The sequence below is a fragment of the Mytilus trossulus genome, chromosome 4 (genome assembly GCF_036588685.1).
Source record: "Mytilus trossulus isolate FHL-02 chromosome 4, PNRI_Mtr1.1.1.hap1, whole genome shotgun sequence".
NCBI classification, from domain to species: domain Eukaryota; kingdom Metazoa; phylum Mollusca; class Bivalvia; order Mytilida; family Mytilidae; genus Mytilus; species Mytilus trossulus.
Window position 1 is genome coordinate 95,692,995 of NC_086376.1, and position 22,650 is coordinate 95,715,644.

At 31.2% G+C, this 22,650-nt stretch overlaps 1 protein-coding gene across 3 annotated transcripts in view; it reads left to right on the forward strand.

The window, feature by feature from the left end:
* Positions 1-20,629, forward strand: part of LOC134716409 (uncharacterized) — a 30,107-nt gene extending 9,478 nt beyond the window's left edge. For all 3 annotated transcript variants that reach the window (XM_063579398.1, XM_063579397.1, XM_063579399.1), the window contains 7 exons: positions 3,418-3,482; positions 3,704-3,768; positions 4,304-4,335; positions 10,532-11,225; positions 12,460-12,593; positions 13,052-13,294; positions 15,865-20,629. In XM_063579398.1, coding sequence (XP_063435468.1) covers positions 3,462-3,482; positions 3,704-3,768; positions 4,304-4,335; positions 10,532-11,225; positions 12,460-12,593; positions 13,052-13,294; positions 15,865-16,472 — 1,797 coding nt within the window. In that variant the 5' untranslated portion in view covers positions 3,418-3,461 and the 3' untranslated portion in view covers positions 16,473-20,629. The remainder of the gene's footprint in view (positions 1-3,417; positions 3,483-3,703; positions 3,769-4,303; positions 4,336-10,531; positions 11,226-12,459; positions 12,594-13,051; positions 13,295-15,864) is intronic.
* Positions 20,630-22,650: the final 2,021 nt, after the last annotated feature.

The window sequence follows — 22,650 nt, forward strand, 5'->3', positions numbered from 1 at the left end:
AATGAGTTTCGTCTACAAAAGACTCATTAGTGATGCTCGAATCCAAAAAAGTAAAAAATGCCAAATAAAGAACGAAGTTGAAGAGCATTGAGGACCAAAAAAAGTTTAATTTATAAATATAACCATATCAATGATAATTCATGTCAGCACATACAGTGCTGATTACTGGGCTTGTGGTACCCTCGGGGAAATAAATCTCCACCAGCAGTGGCATCGACCCAGTTGTTGTAAATAAACTCATTATAGATACCAGAACTAAATTTTGTATATACGCCAGACACGCGTTTCGTCTACAAAAGACTCATCAGTGACGCTCGAATCCAAAAAAGTTAAAAAGGCCAAATAAAGTACGAAGTTGAAGAGCATTGAGGACCAAAATTCCTAAACTTTTTGCCAAATACAGCTAAGGTAATCTATGCCTGAGGTAAAAAAAGCCTTAATATTTCAAAAAAAATCAACAATTTTATAAATATAACCATATCAATGATAATTCATGTCAGCACATAAAGTGCTGACTACTGTGCTTGTGATATCATCGGGGAAAATAAATCTCCATCAGCAGTGGCATCGACCCAGTAGTTGTAAATAAACTCAACATAGATACCAGGACTAAAATTTGTATATACGCCAGTCGCGCGTTTCGTCTACAAAAGACTCATCAGTGACGCTCGAATCCAAAAAGGTTAAAAGATATTTTTCGGTAATGAACCAATGGTTTCAAAATTTACCTAAATGTGTAAGGTATTTTGGGCAGCTTCAGAAGTCAGTTACTAGGAACTAGTGATATATAAATAAATTTGACAAAGACGTTACAAAAAAAATTAGACATATTGACATACACTTTCCAGATGAAATACAAATGAAGTAAAATATAAATCCCAAGGTAAACAAAATGAAGAAACCACTATAAACTCTCAATGCGCCTAAATTATACATGTATACCGACTCGCAACATGAAAGCCCATAGCTTATTACATGAAAGCTGGGTGCACATATAAGAAGTTAAAGGACATCGGCAATCGAGGTTTCCAAACGGGCAATACAAACTTATGTGTAGAAAACCGCAAGTGTTGCATTTTTAGTGTAGAAGCCAGTTGTTGTAACTTTCAAACCAAACATTATGCAGTTAATTTAAATATAAATATAGAATATGTTAATTAAACTGACAATATGTTTAATTACCAACTATTTACATGGCCTCTAGGTTGTTGCAAAGATTCTAAATTCAGATTTAAAAGAAAATCATGTATGGCGTTATGGCCTTGTGTCATAGTGAGGCATTCAATTTGAACAAAATCAAAGAGACTTCTTACAAAACCAACGGTTGGAAGAATTTTATTTAAAAAAAAAAAACAGCATACAACAAGTCTCTGTATATAATCAATAATTTTTTTATGCTTGTACGAATTTATATACCAATTCGAGAATAACCTGCACAATTTAAGTTTAAACCTCGCGTTTTTCTGTAAAATACCGCAAATTAGTCTAAAAGTTTAATATAGCTGAATCTGCTAAACATTTGAGGGTACCTGAAACATCCTGGTTTTGTGGGTTTTGTGTTCTACGTTGTGTTTTCGGATCGTTTTTCGTTGCTTTCCATGGCGTTGTCAGTTTGTTTCCGACTTATGAGTTGTAATATCCCTCTGGTATCTATCGAATCTAGTGCTTCATCACGATTCCGTTTCATAGACAAAATACACAAACAATCCATATATTTACAAGATAATGTGTGAGTTATTTCATAAATAACGTATTTATACATGACTTCTTTGAGTGTTGAAAGCATTATAGACTTTTTCTGACAATTGTTAGTTGAAAATGTCCCCATTTCTCTTTGAATTGCAGTTGTTCATAATCATGTGCTTAACAGAAATAAAATTGGTCATAATAAAACAAAAACAACAAAACAAACAAACAAACGGAAAAAATCGAGTAACACACAAACGGAGAGTTAAAAAGTAAAATGGTAAAAATAAAACCCTGTACAAAAAATTCAAAACGAAAAGTCACTATTCAAATGGCAAAATTAAAAGCACAACCGCATGGATAACATCTGTCTCATTCCTGCCTTGTCTCAATACATTTCTGCAATGCACGAACAGAAGAATTGGTTTTATAACAATTCAGAATTTTAAATAGCTGACCTTTGAGTTATTCAAAAACATATTTATTTTCTTTGCTACTAAATGAAGGCAACAGTAGAATACCGCTGTTCGAAATTCATAAATCGATAATAAAAAAAAAAATCCCGGTTACAAACTAAAATTGAGGGAAACGCATCAAATTTGAGAGAACTACGACACAACAGAAACACAACATTAAAATGTAACACACACAGAAACGAACTATAATATAACAATGGTCATTTCGCTGACTTGGTACAGGGCATTTTAAAATACAAATGGTGGGTTGAACCTGGTTAAGTGGCATGCCAAACCTCCCGCGTTAATGGCAATATTGATTATAACATTAAAATGACAATATTACATGACAGGACTACAATATGAATAAATTGGAGAAAATATAGGACAGAGAAACAAATTATTTAACCAATACGCCTGGGACATGTTTTTATTATTATTTAGAATTAAGAATAATTCATACTTTTGTGAACAGTAAATTCTATAAAATGAATATATAATGGACCTACATGATTAAACTAAAGTGGTGACTAGCTATAGAATAAAACCGCACACATTACAAAAATTCACACCTTTCTTTTAGGTTTAGCTGAATAAACGAAGCACAACTTAGACTTTTGTTTTGAATCACCACTTAGTTCTGGTGAAAACAATAGCTTGAGGGTTTTGAATTATTCTGGCAGTCTTCTCTAATTTAATATATTTGTTTTTCTTCATTTTAAAGCTTCAAAAACAACCTCTAAGCTATAAAGAAAAGTGTTCGTATTCTGAACTTGTTAGGTGAAGCAAAGTTTTAGGCAACTTGCATATACGTTGCAATAGGCAAATCTTATAACATTAAGTTTACATTTCACATATTGTGTTGTGCTCGTTTATGCATTCTTTGTTTGTGTACAAACAACTATTTACTTTACTTAACTCTGGTCGATCAATTTGTACCTCAATTTAACACATAAATCTGCAGGAAATCATTCGAAAAAGTACCAGAGTATTTCCGCGTGTGTTAGGGAGATTGGAAAAACTCTATGGACTGTTTTATCACGTTAGTTGTGAAAAAACAAGAAATGTACTACTACTGATACAAGGCTTTGCTTAGCATGTTATATTAAAAAAAACCACATTTTAAGTATTTTCATTGTATACAAATGCTTTTCTGTAGAAAGGTAAGATGCTCTACCCACAAAGAGTTTGCCTAATTACTATGTCTAATCATATATATTGAGGCAGATTCGAATTCCTAATGTGATGTAATACGTATATTTTCAAATAATTTTAGGAAATGGTTTAGCAAGTATTGATTTATAATGATGTAATGATTGCATGGACTTTCCGAATGTGTTGGTGAGTTTTTATATCAGTTTACTAGTTTATGCTTTATGTACTACCAATTTTTTTTTAACGTTTTATATTGCGATATTTTGCTACGTTTTCAGCAACCATTAGTAAACTTAATATATATTGAAATCGAATATGGTTTTGCTGTTATCACATTGACAACATACATGTACTTATATAAACCAATAGATTCATTGAATGATGTATTTCCATTGGTATTTTCGCAGGAAAATGTGAGTCGGACAGCTGCTGCTATAGATGAGTATCGCCATCGGAGTAACATTAGGAGAAGGTTTATTGATTTAATAAAACTAAAACTATTGTAATACTTTTAAGCAACCGGCGTCAATATTTTTTGGAAAATTAAATAAAACTGCAAAACAAAATCACTGTTACATACACTAAAGTATTTCAGTAAAGAAACTAGTAATTTAGTTAAATATGTTTGATTACTTTCTCTGGATGAATTTTAGTTCTAGACATTGTGCAATTTAAAGCTTGTAACGTTGTAAAGGTATTTGTCATTGATGAACTCCGTATGTTGACCTATAGAGTTGAGTCGTTGAGATGCAAACCTATTGAAATGGATCTAAAGACTTTTATCATTTGAATACAGCTGTGCTTTCTTTAAATGTCCAGCCATCATATAATTGGTTTGCAATACCCTGCCAATAATCGATAAAATTTAATTTCATAAAAATTGTTGTTACGGAGAACACAAGTACTAATAACAGAACTGATATTTTGTTGCCTTTTTCTTTAACATTTCTGTAATTAAGCGTCAGATATCTATATATATCTAACGCACAAATATTATATATTTACAGAGCAAGACAAAATGTTATAGAAGTCTTCGACAGTAAGTATAAACAAAGAAAATTGCAGATATAATGACACTGTGTAGTCATAATTTAAGTCTGCAATAGATATGGACTAACGTAGTCACTACAATTTAGTTTTACTTTTAAAATGTATTAGACGCAACGTCAGATATTGCTACCATTTAGTGTAACTTAAAAATGACGTTAAATTGGAAACACGCTTTATCTAATTCTTCCTGCTTTCCTTTTTGGGTAAATGCAAATTATAACACACAGGTATAAATGCCGTGAGAATCCAATCCAATATGATTTTATAATTAACATAGGATATTCAATTTTCCTGTTAGTAATTATGTGTTTTTGGAGGAATATTGCTGCATTATATATTCAACCCGAGTATGATTTAATACAAGCAGTGACATACAATAGCTTAAACTTATGATACTGAAGTCTTCTTACTTTTTGACAGTCTTATAGATATGTATTTTTGTAATGTGTGCATCATTTCGTTTTGTTGAAAGCAGGACATTTATATTTAGTGGAGGAAGGAACACGCAGTGCATGCCGTCCCTAGCATATTACGCTTGTAGCGACGTCAATTTATGATAACGGACAAACTTGAAACATTTCCATTAATCCGTATTTCTTATAGATAACCCTGTAATATTAATGTTAATTGGTGTACCAACTTCAACTTTAAATGTACTTTTTATTGGTATAGTTATAAAGGCCGAAAAATAATCTTCACGAAATCAAATCTCCGGTTTTTTTTCCGTAAAAGTTTTGTGAAGGCATGAAAGTTGAACTCGGACATTTCCGAAATGCATTGCAAATCTATTGTTTTGAATTCATTATGTAGCTCAATTTATTTTTCAGTTCGAATTTCGGGAGTAAACACTTAGTACATAACGATCGTGCATACATTTTAATAAATTATCTTGTCAAAATTTTATTTTTGAACTGAAATGTTTTAAGTTTCCAAATTAAATTTCCGAAGGGACATTTCCGTATATCACATTCTTTTAAAAATATGTATGCAAATTTATGATAAAATTTCGAAGAGTTGCGTACACATATACTATTATTTTTTTCTTTTTCTATCATAATGTGAAAATTTAAAAATCAATCTTTATTTTCATGTATAATTTGCAATATTTATTTCAGCATTTGTATAAAAAAAATTCCCATCAAATATTTACTTATTACGCTATTTTTCGCAGTGGTAGCAATATCAAACGTTGCGTCATTAGTCTCTATAAAGGCATAAAAGAAACCGAAAAAAATGATGCTAAATAATGCCCTGTCCTACTAGTGTCCACTTCTCCAATTACAATGTACAACGTGATTTTCTTTTAGAAGAATGTAAAATTGAATTTTGGCTTACTTGTTGGAAGACATTTAACCGCCAAAGGGAACATACAAAACATGGTAACTAGAAGATACAAATAAAATAAAAATCACAAAACAAAGTGTTTACGAAGACTAAAGTGAAATGTCTAAGGTCAAGGGACAGTAAATGAGCTATTTCGCAGATTTTGTTTGAAGTTTGCATACACCCTTGGCTCTTGGAATTTTTTTTTGTTTTTGTGTACAATTGAAAATTGAAATAAAATTAATGTATTCATCTCTTTTATTAACTTAAATATTGCAGATTGATTTTTTTTAATATGGGTGAATATTTGTATAGAACACATATAAAATCGGCGATAAAAACTTCTAAAATTTGTCTTAAAATAGCCAAATCTCTAATTCTACTCCAAAGATTTTTCTTAAAAAACTGAATGTTGTTGACACACAAATTTCTATTTTAATGATTAAAAAAATCGTATGGTTACGAGCTTCGTCTTTTGTCTTATGATCAATTTGTTACCTTGTTGGTAGTGAAAATTGTCTAAAATCAACGTTTAAAGGCCTGTGACGCGGTGAAGTTACGATTATTTCGACGGTTTTGTGTGTTTTTTTTCAATGATGTTAAACGTTATAACGAAGTCGATGACCCTATCTTTGTTATGCATTATCATAACGGATTTTTTTTGTATCTATGGAGTAGTATTTTTAAGACAAATTTTAGAAGTTTTTTGTCGATTTTATGTGCTTTCTTTACAAATGTTCACCCATTTTGTAAGAATTCAATCATTATTATTTCAAATGATAAATGGGATTAATTCAATATTTTTTCGATTTTTAGTTGGAGTTCATCGGGCCAAGGTTGTATGCAAAATTTTACTGAAATCTGTGACATAAACCCATTTACGGAAGCTTGAAATAAAAATAGAATGATCGTAGCTAAGTGTAAAATAGACAGCGGGCGTTCATTTTTGTAACATTTTCATAAATTCTTTACATAAAATGCATTAGGCTTTAACTTGTGGCTATGCATAATATTGCAGTATTTGGCAAAGATGTTTCAATATTGATGTTTCAGACAATATTGTTGTAAAACTAGTACAAGTATTGCACAATATATGTCATGTGAAAACTGTTTTTGTTTGTATTAAAAAAATGTCACATAGTTTGATTTACATAAAATGTTACATAGGGATTTGAAAATATGATAAGGAGTAAATTATGATAGAATTAGATAAAGTATACATTAAGATTTTATGTGTGCAGGCTAAAAGTCTCTAAATAGAAAAAAAAACTAGTGAACTTCCCTTAAGCTACAGTTCAACTGTATAAAAACACTAAAGTTGAAGCACTGGGGTCACTTCTATGTTTTTGGTGGGGGTCGTGTTGCTTAGTCTTTAGTTTTCTGTTTTGTGTATTCTGTACTATTATTTGTCTCTTTGTCTTTTTGTTTTTAGCCATGGCATTGTCAGTTTATTTTCAATCTATGAAATTGACTCTCCTCTGGTATCTTTAGTCCTTCTTCTTTAAAAAAATATTTAAATGAAAATAGATGACATTCATGCTGATGTTTCTGGAAAGAGACACGAAATAAACCAACTGGAATTTCAAATTTATATGTATGTTTTTTAATTCTAGTTCATTTATATGTTTTGGAGTTAGGTATGACTTCCAATTTCACTGGACTAGTACACATTTCTTTTTAGGTGCTAGCTGATTCCCATGCCCGGATGCGGGACAGCACTCAATAGGTATTAAGCGTTGAAGACCTATTGATTGCTGTCGGCTGTTATCTGCTCTTTGTTCGGGTTGTTGTTTTCAATTAAGATACCCTATTGAAAATTGAGGCTAAGGTTTAATTTTATTTGACACAAAAGATTAAGTGCAAAAGATTTTTTGTAAATGATTACAAAAATATACTATAAAGTGCAATAAATCTTTAAGGGGTCAGTTGACAATTTTTTGTCATTTGACTTATTTATATATCTTACTGGACATAATTGCTGTTACAGTTTATTACATATCTGTTCTATGGTCGGGTTGTTGTCGCATTGACACATTCCCAATTTCCTTTCTCCATTTTATCTCTATCTGTATTAACATTCAAAATAATAACCAATATCATCAATAGTTTCTTAAAATTACTAAATTGAATTAAGGGGCCGTAAGCTATATTGGGCTGTCTGATTCGTCTGAATATTTCAGGACAGATAGATAGATCTAAACATTTTGAAAATGTTTACCCAATGTCAGATTTACTCTATTAAAAGGCTTTTGTCTAAGAAAGTTAAAAACAATGCATTGTACCTCTATGTTCTATTTTTAGTATTATTGGTCATATTGGTTTACACAGGTGACACCCTATCCTAAGGATAATTGGGATCATTTTTTTAATGTATCTATGCAGTTTCAGAAAATTAATTTTTTTAAATAAAAATTTTTACAAAAAAAAAGTTAATAATTGAATTCAAAGTGTCGATAACTCCTTAAGAGGTCATTTTGGTCATTTGACTTATTTGTAGATAGATCTAAATGCTTCAGTTTCAGAGATATAAGTCAAAATTTGCTTTGTATCCCTATATTCTATGATGTCCATGTTGGTTGACAGGCGGGGGCGTCAGACACATTTTCTAAACTAGATACCCAAATGATGACTGTGGCCTAGTTTGGTTAAATTTGGATGAGTAGTTTTAGAGGAGAAGATTTTTGTAAAAGATAACGGGCGACGGTCGACGTACGCCAAATGATGAGAAAAGCTCACTTGACACATTTGTGTCAGATGCGCAAGAAAATGATAACAATATGTCGTGCAGTGAAAGCACTTATTTGGATAAACCTTCATCAGGAGCGCTCAAAGTCGAAAATTTGAAAGTTAATGTAAGAACCAAATCTGTTTAATGACCAAAATGGACCTAAATAAATAAAAATAAATATATGGTTAACTTTGTCTGAGGGAGATGAAATCTTCGTTTCTTTGAAATTTTCATAAATTTGTAAACGGAACATTTAAGAAGGATCTGCTAAATATCACGTTCGTACCGAAGTACCGACAGCTGAGCTGATGTTACAATGTGAGACTGATTGTAAAAAAACGTATGTATCTTCCCTTTCAGGGATTTTGAAAAAGCTTCCATCTTTATGTTTTTTCATTCTTATTCTCATGTTTAACGGTTATAAAAAAAATAATCATACCAGAAAAGGTATAAACAATAAAGTCTGGTTTAGAGTGTGGTTTAACATCTATGTCGTCTGTCTTCTATATATATAGAAACCGAACGTGACCTATTTTCGAATGTTTTGCTGAGTAAGAACTTGTCACGGTTTTTGCATGTACATCCAACCTTTATGTGGTTTTATGAAATCTCTGGTGTGGTTTCGTTTGGATATTGAGTTATATCTTATCGTTTGTAGATGGAATTTTGTATTTTAAGTACATTTTAGAAGTAATTTAAGGTTGACATTTTCAAAAAGCGGAAGATTTCAAATTTTAACGGGAGGGACGGAAGACGGACTGAAAAGCGGGAGATTTTGACTCCCGCAGGAAACATCACATGTATGTTTTAACTGTCAAAGAAATATGACACTTGTTATAAAATATTTTGGTTTTATGTATGTTTGCATTTGTTTCTGTTACACTCTAGTGTTTCTGCCGTCCCATTGTTTCCTCTCATAGTTGGTGTATTTTCTTTGGTTTTAGTTTGAAACCCGGATTTGTTTTCTCTCCATCGATTCGTCAGTTTTGAACAGCGGTATACTACTGTTGCCTTTTCTTATGGTGCTTGTTTGGTCAGCTATTATCTTTTTAAACAAAAACTTATGAAAGATGGCAAATCAAACACATGTTATTCGTCACTTCAACCAGCACAATAGATATGTTAACTAAACTTCTAAAAAGTAATAAAAAAAGGTTTTCTTTTAAACTCTACAAGAAGTGACACCGAGTGCGTCTACAGGGTATGTTTTCCCTTCGACGAATGCAAGTTCTAATAACATGCCAGTTTTCCTTGTTACACTTTCATATCAGTTTCTTAATACGGTGTGTACTATCAGCGACAAAAACTTAATTTGTTGTCGTCATTTCATACCTCAAATTTACTTTACCTTTTGTTACCGTCGTTTTTAGATTTATTTGTACGATTATTTCAATTCATTAGTCAGTCACGTTGTATGTCTGTGATGTATATTTATACAGTTTTGGCTGGTGGGTCCAAATCCTTGTCACATTAACCTATTATGTATGCCTTGGTTGCTCATCCCATTTTGTAAATATAACGAAATTATATGCAACGAAACCACTTTATCTTACTTTTATTTATAAACAACTCTAAGGCAAGTGAGAGGTTTAGTCAGCTATCAAACTAGTTTTAACCCACCATTTCAATATAGCGCTAGTTTATCACTTGTTCCGTTGATAAATAGTGTTTGATTCTGTCATTTTTTTTATGGAATTGTAACTTTTGAATTTGCCTGGGGTTCGGTAATTTCTTTCACAGTACTGCATTTCAAATTGATAATGTTTGATCTAACAGTTTTTATGGACTTTTCCTTTTTGAATTTTAATTGGAGTTCGGTACATTTTTACTTTACTGAATTGCACATTGATAAAACAACACTTATGGCAGATATAAGAAGCCACGATCTTGTTGAATTCCTACTGCAGCTTATGTAGATTTATAATTGAATTGTCATTTTTTTTCAATACCAGCTGATTTGAGTGTTCAGATTTTTTTTTCTTGAATACTTTTGCAAGACAATTTGAAATTTTGAAGAGAACTGATAATTATCGACCCAGTTATCCAATAATTATCGAACAGTTCTAATACAAGTAGACAGGTAAAAACTGAAATTTACAATGTTTATCTAATTCAAGAAATCGTTTTATTCCAGAATGTTCAAAGCATTTAGACGTGGTAGAAAACATCACAGTGAATTATTCCAAGAACATCATAAACATTGAATCAACTTTACAAAAACTAAACAGAAAGTTGCTTGTTAAGAGGCAGCCAGATAAGAGTGATGTTTATTTACACATAAAACCCATTCAAAATTCTCCAACGTTTCCTTCGGATATCAAAAGAGAAGAATCAAAGAGGCATAATGTAGAACACTCAATGATTATTGATGATCCATCTTCTGACTCTTCCCCATTGCTTCTAAATCAAACGGTTACAAAAAGCATCAAATCGGTGTTTAATCATGACATGGTTATCCAACAACGACCAAATGAGGATTTATACTCAGAAATCTGTATGAATGAGACCATTGTTCATCCAACAAACAACGTTTCTTTTGAAACTGAGAATGAAAGCATATATGAAGACGTTATTCCTGAAACATTGAATACTGAAAATGGCCAATTTGAAACGTTTAGTGTTCTATCTGTCCGAGGGTCCGAATCATGTTCTTCAGATGAAAATAGTCTTACAATTGAAAAGCACAGAGTCACACTATACCCCGAGAAAAAAGATGAAGACAGCAATTGTGACAACACAAAAGAAATATGTGAAAGACAAAATGACTTACCAACCACTAGTGCTGAGTCAAATAATAAACAGGGAAAAACAGAAAGAGGAATTCAACTGTAAGATATTTCATATGGAATCATTTACCCTTTCATGTATTTTCGTCAGCATGTTCAAGTTCTTTTTATTCCAGAATTTACCATGCAAACTGATTATAAATAATAGCAAAACATACCGTTTTGAAATTATGTAACTATCCATGTGTAGTTAAAAAGCTGATAATGAGATAAACCAAAATTCATTGAATATATAGGATCGTAAGCTTTAAATGGTTTATTTTGTTTTTTTGACATTTGTCTTAAAAGCATCAATTTTTGTTATATAATGAAGAATTTAATTTTTATAGGAAGGTCGACCGTTTTTCGGAAATGCTAGTACTGTTATTCACTGTTTAGTTCATTTTCATGAGGAGGACCAAATCGATACAAAGTCAGTTAAAATCCTTAAAAATATCCCCAAATCTGGCTTTCTATTTCTAAGGCTGGATTTTTAAGTTGTGCTTTCTGGTGTCTTTTACATTATATTACATACATATTTGAATAAATCCATATGATGTATTGTATGTGTTTGCATTGGGCACCAATTATCGGATATCAATTGATTTTCTGACATCGAATAACAACAGCCTCAAATGAAAGTTGGCTTTTCAAGCTAGAATCATCTGTTAAAAATGCTAGTTTAATATTATCATTATGTAGCTTTAATTTAAGTTCATTTGAGACAAACATGATAAACTAATCTAAGAATTATTACCAGTGAGTTTCCATGTAGGTTTGCATTTGTATCAACTCTCCTTTTATAACATTTATGTTCTAGATAAACTCATCATAGATTCCAGGATTGAAATTTCATATTTTCGCCAGACGCGCGTTTCGTTTACAAAAGACTCATCAGTGGCGCTCAAATTCATAAATTGTAAAAAAGGCCAAATAAAGTACGAAGTTGAAGAGCATTGAGGACCAAAAAAAAAAAAAAAAAAAAGGCCAAATACAGCTAAGGTAATCTATTCCTGAGGTGACAGAAAGCCTTAGTATTTCAAAACTTCTAAATTGTGTTAACAGTTAATTTATAATTATGAACATATCAATGATAACTCAAGAGCAAAGACTTGAATTGCATATACTAATTGGTTATAATTTTGTATCGGTAGACATTTTTCTCTTTTATTTTGATCAAAATTTTAATGTCCAGTAGTAAGTTAACAAATTGTATGTACCGTTTTGATCTTCTTTCATTTGCGAAAGTTGCTTATGATTTGTAGATAATTTTAACACCGACGTTTTGAAATTTAAGGGAAACATCCTCTTCCGGATATTGTACATTATCAAGACAATTGGAATTTAGTGCAGGTTATCATGAAACACGGAACGTAGCAATTCCATCTACTAGAGCCTCACAGACTTCCTTGGCAACTATTACAAGCACAGGTATTTCGTCACGACTTATATAGCATTTGATTTGACTTAAAATAGTATATAATTGAAAGGTCACATAAATGTTTAATAAAAATTTAAACCACAAAAATACTTAACTACGAGGAAAATTCAAAACGGAATTTCCTAATCAAATTGGAAAATCAAAAGCTCAAACGCATCAAACGAATGGATAACATTAACATTCTTATAACAATATTAACAACTATAGGTCAACGTACGGCCTTCAACAATGTGTCCATGCCGCAAAGTCAGCTATAAAAGGCCCGAAATGACAAATGTAAATGAATTCAAAATGTTACATTAAACAGGTGTATAATTACATTTCATCAGGGAAAAGCTACAACAGGAATACATGATATTGAGTACAAACTGTATAACATAGGTACTATGTATATTCATATTTTATTAGTTTAGTTTATTTAGTTTCAATCTAAATATTATATTGACAGACGAAGCGTTACCAACAAATGCTTCCTACGAAGTAAAACAATGTGATAAGGTTGAAAATCAAATTATACCAGATGACATATCAATAGACGAAGAAGAAAGGCTATTAGAAGAGAAGGTTGTGGAACTAACTAAAAAAAAGCAAGATAAAATACAACGGGATGAAAGAAAAAGGATTTTACACAAAAGAATAGCAGAATTAGAAAAATTTATCAATGAAAAAGAAAATATTCAAATTCCTCAGGGTAAGAAGAAATAATAAATTACAATAGAAATTGACGAGGTATAGGCCATATTTTCTTGAAGATATTAGATATTTCACTTTCAGGTGTGTGGTTTTTTTTTGTAAAGTTGTTTTAACATAACAAAGAAGATAAAATATACTATAGTAGGCATATTGATACAAGATTTGAAATATGTTATATATTTTTGCGTGGAATGAGGTCTCTAACTAAAAAAAAATATATGTTTACATTCAACAGAGTTTTGGTTAAGAGTCATTCTTATTCATTATTTGGCTAAATACTAATGAATTTTCAAATCTGACAAGATCGTGGTTTTGGGCTCTCTTAAAAGTTACTGATTGGTCACCTGAAAAGCGCAATTACATTAAAAAAAATCTCATAGTTTAATACGAAGTCGTGTTACCGCTAATCTAAAATTGGATTTTGATACTAGTTATTAAATTGTGTATGCCAGACATGCATTTCGTCAATTCAAAAGACTTCAATATAGTGTAGCTTAAATTAAAAATGAAAAATAAAACATGATGTTAAAAAGCATTTGGGATTCAAAATTGCGAAAGGACTTGACACATACAGCTAAGTTTATCTGTTCCTGGTGTAAACAATCATTAGTATTGCGAGAGAAAAAAAGTTTATATATGATTTTAACTAAAGCTTTGTCCTATGTTGATTGGATTTGTTATAGGAGGCTTTTAAAAATTCACGAGAGTCAACATTTACCTGGTTAAAACTAACAAATCAAACAAGCAGAATAAAACCATTTCAACAAATGTCCAGGACGTCCCCGAACTCCTTAGAGCAGATAATATTGAAGACTTGGTATTTAATATTTCGCGTTCATTTAACTTGCACAGAAAGTGCCTCGATTCTAAGCCATAAAGGCATATCTATCATCAAAATACTACCTAACTGCTGTATCAGAAATTGGCAGAATTAGAAGAATTACAGTGATGTACTTCCGTTCATAATAATCATTGTAATTATTAATTAATCTAAGGGGTAGAATTGATTCACTCTTTTATTCGTGGTATATTGAACTGAAGGTTGGAGATACCTTAAAATAATTGAATATCAAATAGACTATAATTATAATAGTTACATAATTTTACATATATCTGTCAGGTAAAAATAACACTTCTGCGATACTGTTGTGCTCAGAAGGATAGTCTTAACCAAGATTAATAAACTGGAATTTAAAAATGTTTCAACATACTGTCGATAGAATTTGTTTAACTTTCAGACTTTTTTCTCACTTAAATAAATATTGCTTGATGATTTTTGGTTGCTTAAAGTGCAGTGGCAAATCTTTTAGGCATTTTCAGGACGAAAACAATTAATAAAATAGGTATAGGTTTTGTAAAAGAGGCGTCTGGGATTAAGGTCGAATTAATGTATACTGCCACGGGAGAGTAAGGATATATTAGATAGGGACAGAAATTTAGTCTTGCAACATATCAACTACGAGCCCCCCCCCCCCCCCCCCCCGGAAGTGTTGCAAGGGTTCTTAGCGTGCAAAGAGTACATATATCACTCTCCTAACACGAGGCATCGGATTTTATGTCCCCATTCTGACCAGAAGTGCTACATATTTGTACAATATATCCTGCACAGCCAAACGGACGCTTCACTTTCATAAGGATTTTACTGTCGGTCGGAGGTAGACCAATGGTGACCATACTTCTATTCTCCAGTCTTACTTGCGTTCATTAATACGACACTCTTGACCTTAATGTACATAGATGTATGTGAGATACTGTAAGTTTTTAGTTAAAAATGGAAATAACCCTGGTGCATAATTAATTAAGAGGAAAATGACCCATTCTTTTTTCTAGTAGAAATTCAATAGTAAATTTTCATATACGATAACATGCATGCATTCCTAGCCCGAGTACTTCAAAGCCGTTTGGATGTTCATGTGTTCAATTCTCAGTGTATGGCTATTTAAGTGTTCATAAATTAGAGACATTTACTACATACCAGATCACACCCGCGACATCGCAAGTCCGAGACTGAATTAAAATATCTGATTAAGTATAAGCCTTGTTTTTAATCTGTGTTTCTAATATTGGTATTGTCAAACGGGTCTGGAGCTGTTAAATTTGTAATCATCATCATTGTCCTATATTAGTTATATATATAAACTTGAATTATTTGATTCGCCGAATTTAGTAGTGTCAATCCTGTTTAATGACGAAGTTTGGGTGTGATTATGGTCCGTGTTTATAGCAAATTGTAGTGCGGCAGACAGCTGCGACATGAACAGATAAGGTAAGCTGTACGTCGAGTGAGCATGCGCGAAAGCGTATAAGACATGGGTCGATAAAGGTCTTCGATTTTGGATATTTTCCTGAAAAATGCGTTTTCTTCCAAAATGTTTTCTGTGGAAAAAAGCCATTTCATAGACATCTTTAGGCTGTACAAAACACTGCATTTATATTTCAGACTTAGCTAGTATGTACTAGTATATATATGGTTTCAGAGGAGTTGCGGCTCAATTAAATCAGTCTTTTCCTTTTATAATATATGTGTCCCTGATAAAACTTATACGCTTCAATATTTCCTTTTGACAGATAAAACTAATATAGTCTACGAGCGGATAGATGAGGATACTAGAAAGAAGGAGTTTGTTAATCGGCATTACCTTTCAATTCCACCAGATTATAGATTTGAATATCATGACGTGTTAATACTTTATGATTCTGATAATGACCACGAGGAAGCAGAAAAGTTTAAATTACATTTACAAAATGATTTAAAACTATCAAATGGGCGTAAAGTCAAAGCAGCATTATATGATGGACCAGAAATGGACACGCGTACAAATCGTACATTTGAACACCTGGAAAAAAGTTTTGAGAGATGTATCTTAAAGTTTATATTTTTAACTAGTAGTTTCCTTAAAAATGACAGGGTTAACGTTTACAGTGAATCTTTTATCAGTGAGGCAATGCACAAGAAAGAATACCGTTATAGTATTGTTCCTATCCATGCCCATGACAAAATAAAGGCGCCATTTGGACTTAATAATTTAAGTAGTTTTAGATACTACAGTAGAGACAATAACTATGGAGCCCGTATGTTAAAGCTATTAGAAGAAAATGTGTGCAAAAGGGAAGAAAAGCAGAGAGCCTTGATAAAGTTACAGTATAATTTGTTGCTATCGATACTTGAAAATTAATAGGCCAGACATACATTTCTCTGAAAAAATAGTTAAAAATATAATGATTTTCAGTGGAAGCCCGTGAACTGCATAAATGCCTTTTGTAAAAATTATATGTATACTAGTGCAGTAGTGAGTCATATATGTTATTCATTCATCCTTCGATTGTGAAAAATTTTAAAAGATGTTAATATCAACATTCCAATGAATTATTTTTAAATTGAGTTAAAGGTAGCATACTTGAAATTAGTCTATTTGCAACAAGATTTGTATTGCAATATTTAATTCATTTTAACATATTTTGTAGAATCCATGATAAACTCTTCAAATGTAATTATCGTACACGTTCAGGAAGAGACATATCAATGTAAACAACAATAATTTAGTTATTGACACAGAGATGTGTCTCTACTGTCGGCAGAACGTGCAGTAACAAATAATCTGATGGACAGTAACCTTTCTCTCAATCGATTTATGACTTGAACTGCAATTTACTCCTGTTGCCCTTATTGCTGATTAGTTCCAATAAACTGGATTACGTCCTACGGGGCAGAAACTAAAAAAAGTCACAAAACTAAAATCAATTGGTTGTAATGCAATTTTATAGAAAATATATTTACTCTATTTCAAGAAGTTCCTCTCAAACTTGCTTAAGTAGAAATCCTAGTATTTGGAATTGCTGATTAATAAAAGAAAAGTCACTGGATCATGACCTAGGGGATAGGGCTCGAAATCGTCATCAAACTGATATGCACCGATAGTAATGCACCTTTATAGAAAATATAACGGTTGATCTCTTAAAAGTATTTCAATTCAAACTGACTGAATAATAAACTTAACATTGAAATTTGCTACTTTAGTAAAAGTCAGAGGGACATGACCTAGTGGACAATGCCTCAAAAATAGTCGACAATCTAATATTAATGCACCTTTATATAAAACTTCATTGCACACAAAATGTTTTTATCAAAAGTAATTGTTGGTGCCGTTTGTCGTAATTGGTGCTATATATCTTGCAACATGTGAGTTCACGAAATAGTGAACACAAATCGATATTTCGAAAAGTACAAATAATCTGAATTTGATGTGTGATCAAATCGAGTTTTAACTGGTGGAGAGTGGGTACCATCATTTTTTTGTGTAAAATTTTAAGTCACAATACGGGCCAGTAAATATCATTGGAGAGGCACAGTTTTATAATAAGTATATTACTTGATATTCAAATAAACAACTTCATGTGAGTTGAAGTCATAATAAAGATTTTTGTTCTTAATGTTTGTTATCTCTATTTCATGTTATAGGAGGGGGAAACTTACAGTGATCACAATTTATCTTTGATATTCTAATCGCATATTATAATGACAGTCTTCTAATATATCATTTTAAATTTCTATTAATCATTCAGTTTTCCTTCAACTCACATCCAGATGCTTTTTCTCAATTAAGTGCCAGTCTGCCTAAGAATCAGGCAGTGGTGAAAACATGACCAAAAAACCCCACCCAATTTGACATTGATTTCAGTTCATAATATGTAGTTATGCACAAAAATAACATTTATTTCCATTTTCTGTTCTGGTAATAGAAGATACAATTTGGTTGAAATGCACTAGAAATTAACAAATAAGGGGAGATAACTCCCTAATTTTTCTGTAATTTGCTATCATTCTAACCAATTTTCTAACGAAGTTATTTGATATTACCAGACACACACAAACAAAAGACTCATACTTTTTAACTCAGGATGATGATTAGAATTGAATAGCATGATTAGCTCGGTGGGTTTTTTCTAACAATGTTTTAATTTTTACCTAAATTGCCTGATTCTTACAAAGACTGGCACTTAAATCCATAAAAAAGTATAATTTTTCACCATCTATCTCGAAAACAAGTATGGTATGGTGACCTAGCTCATTTTATTATACATTTTCTATTTTGAACATATTATTAACCTGAGATAAAGTATTTAGCATTCAAGTTCATTTCAATAAAATAGCTAAATTTTCATTTCTAGATATAGAAAAATGTGGTGTGAGTGCCAATGAGACAACTTTCAATCCAAATAACAATTTTAAAAAAAGTTAACCATTATAGGTCAATGTACGGCCTTCAACACGGAGCCTTGGCTCACATCGAACAACAAGCTATAAAGGACCCCAAAATTACTAGTGTAAACCATTCAAACGTGAAAAACAACGGTCTAATCTATATTAAAAAAAACGAGAAACGAGAAACACCTATAAATTACATAAACAAACGACAACTACTGTACATCAGATTCCTGACCTAGGACAGGTGCAAACATTTGCAGCGGGATTAAACGTTTTTAATGGATCCATCCTTCCCCCTTTTTCTGAAACAATAGCATAACATCACAACATAGAAAACCACACAATAAAATATCAATTGGCACGCTATACTAATAAAACTGTTTTATGTTTTCTAATGCTTTATATATATACGTGCAAGATTATGGTTGTCGTTTAGTTCTAAAACTAAAAACAAGAACTACAAAAATATACAGATTCAGATTCGGATCCAATAGTTTATTTAAGTCTCACAACATACAACATAATTTAAACAAGATACAATTATATAATTTAATATACGGTAAACATATTTAAAACAATTAAACATAATTATGTATGTGCCATTCTTAAAAGAATTATGAGAGATTTTTTAAATACATATCTATACTTAGTCATTTTATAAAATATAACAAATAGTTAATAATATAAAATACTGTTTCTCCTTAAATACTTGTCTAGACAAAAATAAAATGACTAAGTTTTATTGTAAGTGCCAAAATAATGTGTTAGATATATAAAAATGTACATATTTGTAATTTAAAATAATGTTCTTATAAAGTTTATGATAAATATATGTTATTGGATTCAGAAGAAAACAGTTTTATTATTATTTATCTATCATTTTAACATATGACATTTTGGGAATTTGTACTTTTAATGTTTCGACATATTAGATAGACATGCCTTGGTAACCTCTTTGGAATTGTGAAGAAATTTTGATAGTAAGTTTGATACCAAAACGCTCAGTGTATATATTAATCAAGTGTTTTTTGTTGTAATGGAAGTGATAATAATGTTATTTTCCATTACACACTTTGAAAATTTGTTTTATTATGTCAATTGGAAATCAGTTTTACTATCTTTTGGCGTGCCAGTCGGCTATTGTTCCGTAATTTTATCACGGGTGCTATCTTTGCCTTGAGAAAAAGAAAGAACTGCTTCCTTTTTGCAAATTACAGTCATGAAGAACTAATCACTTTTCATTAACAAATTAATTAAAATATTGCATACTCTAAATAATATGATTATGTAAACATTGTTTTGAAGCAACCATAAATATGATTATGTATTTTGCCTCTTGTTAATCAGGCAAATATGTGTCTGGGTATTTTTTTAATAAAGTTTACTGTTATGGTTTCAATTTAAAATGTTTTACAAAGAATCTAAGGTTTAGAAGTTGGCCAATTTTCTAATGTCAATCTGGCTAAGATTCAGGCAGTGGTGAAAACATGACAAACAAATACCCACGCAAGGTAACATTTAACAACAAATTTATGTGACGTATATAATTTTTCTAACGTCAGACACTCAAATCAATCCATGTGTTCTTAGACAGTAGATGTTATTGTGTCCTGTTAAATTGTTCCCTTTAAAAAGTTTTGGATTCTCATGTATTCTATGTATAATTTTTGGACTAGTTTGAATCTCGGTCTATTTCTGTAATTTATTCTTACATACTTTTGATTTTTTAACCCTGTATGCGTACATTGCCTATGTAAATTTTAAAATTGTTTGTATGCACATTGAACGACAAATTTATGTGACGTATATAATTTTTCTGACGTCGGACACTCAAGTAGATCCATGTGTTCGTGGATAGGTTTTTGTGTCCTGTTAAATTGTTCCTTTTAAAAGTTTTGGATTCTCATAAATTCTATGTATAACTTTTGGACTAGTTCGATTTCTGTAGTTTATTCTTACATACTTTTGATTTTTTAACCCTGTCTGCGCTCATTGCCTATGTAAAATTTAAAATTGTTTATAATCCAGGTACTTTTGATAACTATTGTATGCACATTGAACGACAAATTTATGTGACGTATATAATTTTTCTGACGTCAGACACTCAAATCAATCCATGTGTTCGTAGATAGTAGATGTTGTTGTGTCCTGTTAAAAATTGTTATACGATGATGACTGATGTTCTCATATTTTGACTATTTTATTGATTGTGACTGTTTATTTAACGCATCATGTAAATGTAACGGAATTTGATGAGACTGTTATTAAAGTGAGAGGGTTAGCGCTATAGAACCAGGTTTAATCCACCATTTTCTACATTTGAAAATGCCTGTACCAAGTCAGGAATATGACAGTTCTTGTCCATTCGTTTTTGATGCGTTTTGTTTTTTGATTTTGCCATGTGATTATGGACTTTCCAAATTGATTTTCCTCTGAGTTCAGTATTTTTGTGATTTTACTTTTTATATAAGTTCTAAATGTATAATGGTGTACAACTGTGACATTCGTTTCTTGTTAATTATCTGATATTTCAAGATATAATTTGGTTGAAATGCACTGGTAACTACTGAGCAAGGTGAGCGAATTGCGTTTTGTTATCATTCTAACCAAATTTTAATTGAGATTTCTCTAATAATTGCCAGACACGTTAATAGAAACGAAAGACCAGTAGACCATTTTAAACTCATGATGAGAATAACTTCAAAATAGGATGGTCAGGTCAGTGGGTATTTTACAGTCATGTTTTTGAAATTCTTCTAAATTTCCTGATTCTTACTGAAAGATTGGCACTGAAAAAACCCAACCCCTAATTATAAGCTTAAAAATATATGTCATCATAGTGTTGTATATATTTTAAGATTAATCTATTTTGATATACAATATGGATGTAATAATGTAACTATTGACTAGAAAGTAGATCTAGTGACCTGCAGCAAATGAGAAATTATAATTTTGTTTCTGAAGCAACATACTGTAAAATTAAATTATCATTGATATTATATTGACTAATTCTAAATAAACTGAATAAAAACGTTGAATTGTTTGAAATATATGCTAATGATGTTCTATCTTAGGAATAAGTTACCGTGGCTGTTTTGTCAGCAAATTTTGGACTGTTTGGGCTCTATGAAATTTGGTAGCACTGCCGAATAATCTGACGTCATCAAACTTATTAAATCTGTTAATGTCAGTTCATCTTCTGGGTCGGAAGGTTTAGATAATATCATGTTGAAGAGTTTTGCTAATGCTTGTTCAAATTCTTACAATATATATATAGGTTATATTTTCCCTTTATATAAATGTATATTTCCTTGTATTTTGGGAATCTGTCGTGTGATCAAATGAGGTAACTGGCAAGATATGTTTGATTATTGTCTTTTATTTCGAAATGTCTTGAGCAAATTGTCTTTTTCAATTTCAATCAACAGTACACCAAAAAATGATTATTTATATAACAGAGTGGTTCAAAACATAATGATTCTACCATAAATGTGCTGGAATAGATTTCTTACGGGATTGACAAATCAAGTGATGACGGCAGTGGTGTGCGTATGTGTGTGTGTTTTGTTATAGATGCAGCAAAAGCATTTAACAAAGATATTAAAAATTTAAACAATTTGTTTGTTGTTTTCAATACTATTTGTCACACATGGCATAAGTGAAAAGTTTTCCAGTGCAATATTCTACAAGGGATTATTTCAGACCCTTTGCTATTCTATTTGCTAGTTCAACAGAGTCAGGGTCGATGTTACTATAGTTATCATGGATGTTGAATGAATGACGATTATAGTCAAGGACTCTTACTTATTATATATCATTTCAAATAAGTTATATCACGTTTATGTGAGAATCCATTTCTAATTATTGTAACAGCCACCATACAGGAGTTGGGTAAAGTATATTGAATTCCCATTTAATTAAGAAGGCAACATTCGACTTTTTTTCCAACACGATTAAAAAATAAGATGATGAATGACAATATATGCCAAATGTTCATTGCAGCCCCTATAAATGTCTTACATATGCTCATATTTGTCATAAATTATTACATGTAGTTGGGTGCGTTTCCATTTGAAATTTATGTATTGTACTTATAAAATTGTGACACATTTTAAGTATTATGTCCGTTTACTATCATTCTTATTTTT